This window comes from Pecten maximus, chromosome 3, assembly GCF_902652985.1.
Source record: "Pecten maximus chromosome 3, xPecMax1.1, whole genome shotgun sequence".
NCBI classification, from domain to species: domain Eukaryota; kingdom Metazoa; phylum Mollusca; class Bivalvia; order Pectinida; family Pectinidae; genus Pecten; species Pecten maximus.
In genome coordinates, this window is record NC_047017.1 from 21,506,936 (window position 1) to 21,515,033 (window position 8,098).

The 8,098-nt window shown below is 42.2% G+C and overlaps 2 protein-coding genes across 2 annotated transcripts; both read left to right on the plus strand.

The window, feature by feature from the left end:
• Nucleotides 1-1,331: 1,331 nt before the first annotated feature.
• LOC117323553 (helix-loop-helix protein delilah-like) lies at nt 1,332-3,392 on the plus strand. Its single transcript, XM_033878838.1, has one exon. The coding sequence runs from the start codon at nt 1,510-1,512 to the stop codon at nt 2,086-2,088; it is 579 nt and encodes a 192-aa protein (XP_033734729.1). The 5' UTR covers nt 1,332-1,509; the 3' UTR covers nt 2,089-3,392.
• Nucleotides 3,393-6,440: 3,048 nt separating this feature from the next.
• LOC117322650 (protein PELPK1-like) lies at nt 6,441-7,799 on the plus strand. Its single transcript, XM_033877585.1, has one exon. It carries the CDS (start codon nt 6,441-6,443, stop codon nt 7,797-7,799), a length of 1,359 nt encoding a protein of 452 aa, XP_033733476.1.
• The last annotated feature ends 299 nt before the right edge of the window (nt 7,800-8,098 follow it).

The window sequence follows — 8,098 nt, forward strand, 5'->3', positions numbered from 1 at the left end:
ACAGAGTTCATCGTCATATCATTATGAACGCAACTGGGGACCCACCACAGAGGCATTGCACAATGCAATTGTTCCAAGTCCATGTGGGACCTGTTTGTATGTTCTCTGTAGATATTGTAAGCTGGGAAACTTCCCCATGAGGGCATGTGCATTATGTTTACAAATTGACTGAAATGAATGTCCACCATCAAATTGTGTTTGAAACACTTAACGCTAACGTTAGCCGAATGTTCCCAATGGTAAATGGAGGAAGTAGGTGGAGACGTTTTATAAAGTTATTTCTTTTATTTAATACCATACAAAGAACAGACTATTGACAGAAACGTTTTCAATCAAGTCTGAATTCCTTTTTGTTCAAATGCAATAGGGAATTAAATAGTTGAAACCACAAACTAAATGTGTTTAGTACGTATGAGAGCATTGCCTATCTTACCATGTACACCTCGCTGGCAAAAACGAGACAAAAACGAGGCGAATTAACATCTTTGTTACAACTGCACCTGCAGAGATCGTGCTCTGTCATTGACACGTACAAGTATGTATACAGTACCAGTTTGTTTTATACTGCATGGAAGCACATTAAAGTTTCGAGGGCGCAAAACAAACGAAGGACGAAATGTTTGACAACAGCTAGAAATGTTCTGATTTTCCCACTATATCAGACACAGGTCTGAACAGACACCTCTCTTAGACGGACCTTACTGCGATGGTCTTTGTAAGAGTTTCATAAACAAAGTCATTTATGACTGCAGACCTTTCAATAGAAATCCATTGTAAATATTAGCGTATTTGCTTGACAAGCGGCGCCCTACACATATATCTGAGGGAGCAGTTACTCAGCCAGGCTTCGCTAACCCTGTTTGGAATAGTGATCATAACTCACTACAAAGCGTGTTGTGTTAGTTAAAAGGGGATTTGTTTTTATAACTCGTCCTGATTTGACGAGATAGTGCATTATTGACTTATGAATGTGTTAAGTCTTAACTAGCTTTACTAACAAGGGATAAAGTACAGCAAAAGCAATTCAGAAATGCGCAAAAAAGTTTTAATTCATTTCGTTAAATCTAAAATCACAAAAATAAACATACTTATAGCTTTCTGACATGAAGGCATCGTAATGGTTTCTGTCTGAGACCGGTAACGACAGTCCCCGTGGCGTAGAGGCTCCTTATACTCGCCCAGTGTTAAAGCTCTGTATACATACAATCGTAAGCCCATTGATAAAAGTAGTGTACTACCTACTACAAGTGAATGAATTAGGACTGCCACTCTTCAATGAGCCAAATATGAATAACAATAGAGCGCCGAGTGTTCATCGGCCATAACTAGCGATATAAATCCGCACGCCAGGTAGAGTATAGACTTACCGCGGGACAGTGAGGATGTGTGTGACAAGACACACGGCAGAAGCTGTCATGTGTTAAGTTAGAATCAGGGAGTTGTAATGTAGACAACTTTAACCCGGGAAAACAGATATTGTGTACAGTGTTTGACAGTCACCTGATAATCATGGAGATTTCTAAAAGACCATGCAGAACCAAAAAATGTACTGAAGCGGCTTCCTCCTCGGTGTCTTGTGCTGAAGACATGACCGACGAGTTCGGTGAAAAATATAACTTTCGACGCAGTTCTCTCGTGAACAGGGTCGTTAGTGAAAGAAAACGCAAAGAGACCAAGCAACCGAAGCCAAAGTCGAAACCTCCTCCACTGAGCAAGTACCGACGGAAAGCGGCCAACTCCCGAGAAAGGGGCCGAATGGAGGATATAAACTCAGCTTTTGAAGTATTAAAAGGAGTTTTACCGAACATTGAAGCTTGTCCGTCATCCAAAATGACAAAAATCACTACATTAAGACTCGCCATGAATTATATATCCGCGTTGCGGAACAGTCTCGGGTATGAGGACGATCTCAACTCGGACGCGTCCTCTTCCCGGTCCTCTAGCATGTCATCTGGTGAGGAGGATATGTGTCTTAGTCCCTCCTCTCCAGTCTCTGCACCAGAAGACTTCCTTAGCTCGGAGGACATCGCTTCATCAGAGGACTTAGGCCTCAACATCCATGTTCCCTCAGAACTGCTGCTCAGCTAGTATATTTGTGTTTGGTACAGCGGCTGGGCCTCATTTAGCATCTCCATCCTTCGCGGCGTCATCATCTACATTCTCATCGTGTGAACTGATCATCAGCGAAAGAGACCCTTTTGGGATCATGTACGGAATGTTTTACAGGAAAAGGGACCTGTTTCATATGTAAAAGTGTAATACAGGAAAAGGGACCTGTTTTTAGTATATATGTGTTATAATTATGGGGTAGCGAACTCCGTAGTAATTGTTTGGGGATTAAATGAGCCAGTGTCTACACAAAGACTGTATCAATATTACCTCTCTGTAAATATATGTGCGAGAAATCATTGAAAGTGCTTTAACTCATGAACATAATTAGTGCTCGGGTAGTGTGTATACTATATGGACAACACACACGTGTGAAGACGCGTTGTGGAGGCACGTACGTGTCATGCACGTGCAGTCCCATGGATTATTAATGTATATGACTATATTGTCTCAGACTTTGACAGAGAAAGGATTTATGAACGACAACATTTAAGTCTCGATCGTAAGTGAGAAATACATATGATCACATATGCCCATCTCGGCGACTGGAGAATCACTCCTATGTAACTCACGTGACGAATATCTTGATGAACACATGTTTTTTTACCAAATGAAGATTTTTATTTTATTTTTTTATTGAACAAAATATTCCTGTTGTCAAATTAGAATTTATATATATATAGATATATTGTTCAAATAATGATTGTTAATCTTTCTGTCTACCATTGTTCTACAAACGCATTCGTTTAATTGTATGTAAGGGAGAAGCCAGGCTGTTCAAAATTATCAAAAGTCATTTAGGATTTTCCTTTCGTTTTAAGGAAACAAATCTTTCCTTTCCGTGTTGCTGATATTTGACACAGTCTTCCACTGGAATGTATTTACTCAACTAACGTTATACGGTTTGAAATCGGGCTATGTGAGTGCTGTAATTGTGAAAATATAACTATAGTTTTTAATTTTAAAAACTTTTCTATCGACATTTAATGTATATCATAATGATAAAGAGTCTTATAAGATGTGTCCATCATGTATCATATTAAAATTTACATAAAATTTTCTATTATTTTTGCAATATTTTTTTTCTATTTTTGCAATATTTTATTCTCAAACGTACGACTAATACGACAATTAATGAAGAATTGGAGATTTGTATAAATATTTGAACAGTCAGGCGGAATGTGTGAGTGTAAGATAAATGGAAGCGTGAACCTTTTACAGGGACTCTCAGATGGTACATATCATTACAATATTGAAATAATAATGTTGACAAAAAAATCTCTGTCTTTGTATTTTTGTTGTATTTTAAATCAATGGTGTCCTTCGTAGTTTGGGATATATATCAACTCTGTCGTGTTAAGTCTATCGATTAAGGTCAAGTGGATTTCTAAGGAAGATCGCTTTGTGAAAGGTTCGTTAGATTTTTATAAACCAGAGGAGGGGGTAAAACTTCTACCTTTAGTAAAGAGGCGGTGCCCGGTTTAAATCTCTCCTTTATCATTATTTCGTCGCCCGAACAAAGTCGGAGAAAATAATGAACTTGAGAGGGACCTAGCGTAACGTTGTGACCCCGGGTCGTCCTGTGTTGGTCAAACACTTACGTGACCCGATGGAGAATGTTTGACTTCATTAGACCAATACATTACATGAACAATGTCATAGATATGTTAAACTCCACCAGTCCGATACCGAAACCAGGTTTTTGACATCAATACGACTAAGATAAGTCCAACAGTGCGGATTATTGTCCCGTAAACACTGGATGGTTGTATGGCCACCAATGACATAACTAGCATTCTACATGGGTCTCACGTGCTAATTAGCGGGGAATCTATACCTTCTGATCAGTAATTCACTTTTCTATAGAAAATAACTTAAAGTCACTCTACTGTCTAAACCATTTTCTACAGTAACATCGTACCCGTCGTATGCCCCTTTAAAAAGTCCGTTTAGTGCATCATAAGGCGTGCTAATAGTCAAACTGGGTCACGCGGCTCTGGGTCATCAGAAATGATTAAAGAATAGAAAATAAGCCACATAATATGAGTGCCGTGGGATGTTTAATTCTAGAAATATTTCATTTCAGTTTTTGTTTTCTTTACAATGCTAAATAACACCACTGATATTATAATAATAACCAAAAGGACCCGGAGGGCTGTAAATCCGCCTCCCGGATATATTAAACTGAGATTGATAAGGTGGAAACATTTCGTTTTTTACTCTGTAGCTTCAACGACCGGAAAAAAACTCATTTAAAAAACAAAAGTTTATATTGGGTTTAAGATGAAATTCCTATCCGTATTTGTGATCTTTTGTTGGGTCTTTTTCATACTTTTTCAGCCAGATAAATTTAAAGTGCTTATATGTGTTGGGTCGAATCCTGAATAGTAATGAAAGTTTTGTTCGGGGGCACAAGTACTAAAGCGATTATGTGTATTGATAATTATTCAAGGTGGAAACTTCAATATGATTCTTTCCCGCACACAACCCTCGTAATGTACTGCGATTTTCTCGATATTGTGTGCTATACACGCAATACTGGCGATCTCCAACTGTATATATACAGTCCATTTGTATAGAGCCTGTGTTTACCTGTAGTATGACAGGGAGCCGTGACAGGTGAGATTACTATTTAATGTGTACCTACCTACATAACACTCACACGGCTTCGCCAATTATACACTACTTCTCAAGTACGCATTTATTTCCTATGGTGAAAATTAAGTTTTTGATACAAATTAAATTGATATCTTGTTCCACCGTACGCCACTAAACAAAGATAAGTTATGTGAGACCCCCTTAGTCAGGTTTAAAGGATCCTAGTCCAGGAGTGTTTCGACTACTGGTATCTATCACGAAAAGAAATAATTTGCACGGGTACAGTCGAGATTCGTTTTTTTTTTTTTTTAACTGAACATGAGATTTGAGCGACTTGTCTGTGGTCGGCATTCAGCCATTGTTTTTATAGAACCCGCACCAGAACGATATATTGTATCATCATTGATGGCAGGAAAGGAAATCTTGTTTTTTTTTGTCATTATCTAAGTAACCATGGTCTATCAACATACCCTCGTTTTATAGCAATTTTCGAAAATGGCCGCCCTCATATAAACTCTCGCGAGACCTTGTTACGGCGGTCATTAATTATATTGCTACACACGGTCATTGATCAAATTGTTACATCTCGCTACATTTGTGTGTTTACAATAGGTTCGAGAAATTGTGACAACCATCTAACCAGAAACATATTTTGCGGTTTGTCTATCATCAGCTTTGTGGCAGTATATATTCTTTCTGTTTAGTCTTGTTACGGAAGTGGTGCCTTCTGGTCAGTTTTGTAACGGATGCAGTTCCTTCTGGTCAGCTTGGTAACGGAAGTGGTTCCTTCTGTCCACCATTTCACGTATGACGGAAGTGGTTATTTCTGTGCAGCCTTGTATCAAAAGTAGTTCTTTCTGTCAACTCCAGTTGCGGAAGTGGTTCCTTCTGGTCAACATCGTAACGGAAGTAGTTCCTTCTGTTCACCCCTACTCGTATGACGGAAATGATTCTTAGGTCAGCCTAATGACGCACTGTTGTACTAGGTACACGTGCACATATGGAAATTTTATAACAATGCATTAGCATACTCTAGCTCATCAAGTTATCAAGACTGTAGCAACAAAAGTGTTTAGGTACGTAATTGCTATTTTGGACGTAATGACAATATTGAGTGATAGTGTGTGTGCACTTAACACGGACAGACCACCCATCAACATGATCGAGCGACACTTAAATTGCAAAGTTTGACAGAGCGTAAAAAAGGGCAGGCATCATCTCCTTCTTCTGCCCCGAGTAATACAGGGGTAGCAACACACTGCGGTGTACTCTTCGTGACAAGGGTCTACGAACCACCATACAGGGTCACCGCATTCGGAACTTTCCATTCAAAGACGTGAATTCGGACAAACAGGTGTTCGGTGTTATGTTTATATCATTTACATCATACAATTAGCAGTAAAGTGAAGATACGTGGGAAACATGGGTTATGTGGTTCTAAATAATCTTCAAATCATAACAAATGATATTCATCTGTTCAAAAGCACGGTCTCGAATTATTTATAAAATACGGTCTTTTCGAGGTGACGATGTTCTGTCGGGATGGTTAGTTATATTCTACATTTGTACGGTCCCGTGATATTAAAGCTGTTTGCACGCTAAGAGCTGGCATCATAGGGAGTATATAGATGTAGTTCACTACCAAAGTAAATTATTTCAGACCATATAGCTAGTCCAGGGTTTAGATATTGTCTACGATAGTATTGACAGGAAAAGTGATTTTGAACATATGCATGCTGAAATACTTCACCAGCTACACCTTCCTCTACCTCAGTCATTCCCCTCGCTCCTTTCCCGTTTCCATCAGTCACGTTCCGCTTTCCGATGGCTTTCCCTCTCCGCTCCCGTTCTCTCCTATCCAGCATCCCCGGCTTAACTTACCCACACCCGTCGCAAGCGTGTGCATATCCCTCCTTCCTAGTCAACGTTTCCCTCGCCAAACCAGTCATCAGTACCATTGCCCAACCCGTCACCAGAACCCTCGCCTAACCCGTCACCAGTACCCTCGACTAACCCGTCACCATTACCCTCGCCCAACCCGTCACCATTACCCTCGACTAACCTGTCCCCAGTACCCTCGACTAACCCGTCACCATTACCCTCGACTAACCTGTCCCCAGTACCCTCGACTAACCCGTCACCAGTACCCTCGACTAACCTGTCCCCAGTACCCTCACCTAACCCGTCCCCAGTACCCTCACCTAACCCGTCACCAGTACCCTCACCTAACCCGTCACCAGTACCCTCGACTAACCTGTCCCCAGTACCCTCGACTAACCCGTCACCAGTACCCTCGACTAACCTGTCCCCAGTACCCTCACCTAACCCGTCCCCAGTACCCTCACCTAACCCGTCACCATTACCCTCGACTAACCTGTCCCCAGTACCCTCGACTAACCTGTCCCCAGTACCCTCGACTAACCTGTCCCCAGTACCCTCGACTAACCCGTCATCAGTACCCTCGACTAACCTGTCCCCAGTACCCTCGACTAACCTGTCCCCATTACCCTCACCTAACCCGTCACCATTACCCTCGACTAACCTGTCCCCAGTACCCTCGACTAACCTGTCCCCAGTACCCTCGACTAACCCGTCCCCAGTACCCTCGACTAACCTGTCCCCAGTACCCTCGACTAACCTGTCCCCAGTACCCTCGACTAACCCGTCCCCAGTACCCTCACCTAACCCGTCCCCAGTACCCTCACCTAACCCGTCACCAGTACCCTCGACTAACCTGTCCCCAGTACCCTCGACTAACCCGTCACCATTACCCTCGACTAACCCGTCACCAGTACCCTCGACTAACCTGTCCCCAGTACCCTCACCTTACCCGTCCCCAGTACCCTCACCTAACCCGTCACCATTACCCTCACCTAACCCGTCACCATTACCCTCGACTAACCTGTCCCCAGTACCCTCGACTAACCTGTCCCCAGTACCCTCGACTAACCTGTCCCCAGTACCCTCGACTAACCTGTCCCCAGTACCCTCACCTAACCCGTCACCATTACCATCGCCCACCTCTCATTAATACCCTCGCCCCACCCGTCATCGTTACCATCGCCCCACTCGTTACCAGTATCATCGCCTAACCCGTCACCATTACCATCACCCACCTCTCATTAGTACCCTCGCCCCACCCGTCATCGTTACCATCGCCCAACTCTCACCAGTACCCTCACCCCATCCTTCACCATTACCATCGCCTAACTCTCATCAATACTATCGCCCCACCCGTCACTATTACCATCGCATATTTCATCAATACTATCGCCCCACCCGTCACCAGTATCATTCGCGCCCCCACCCGTCATCAAATGACAAGTGTGAATGCTCTAATTAACGGAAATCAATATTAATTATACACGTCATGAGTGACATTGATTAGTTA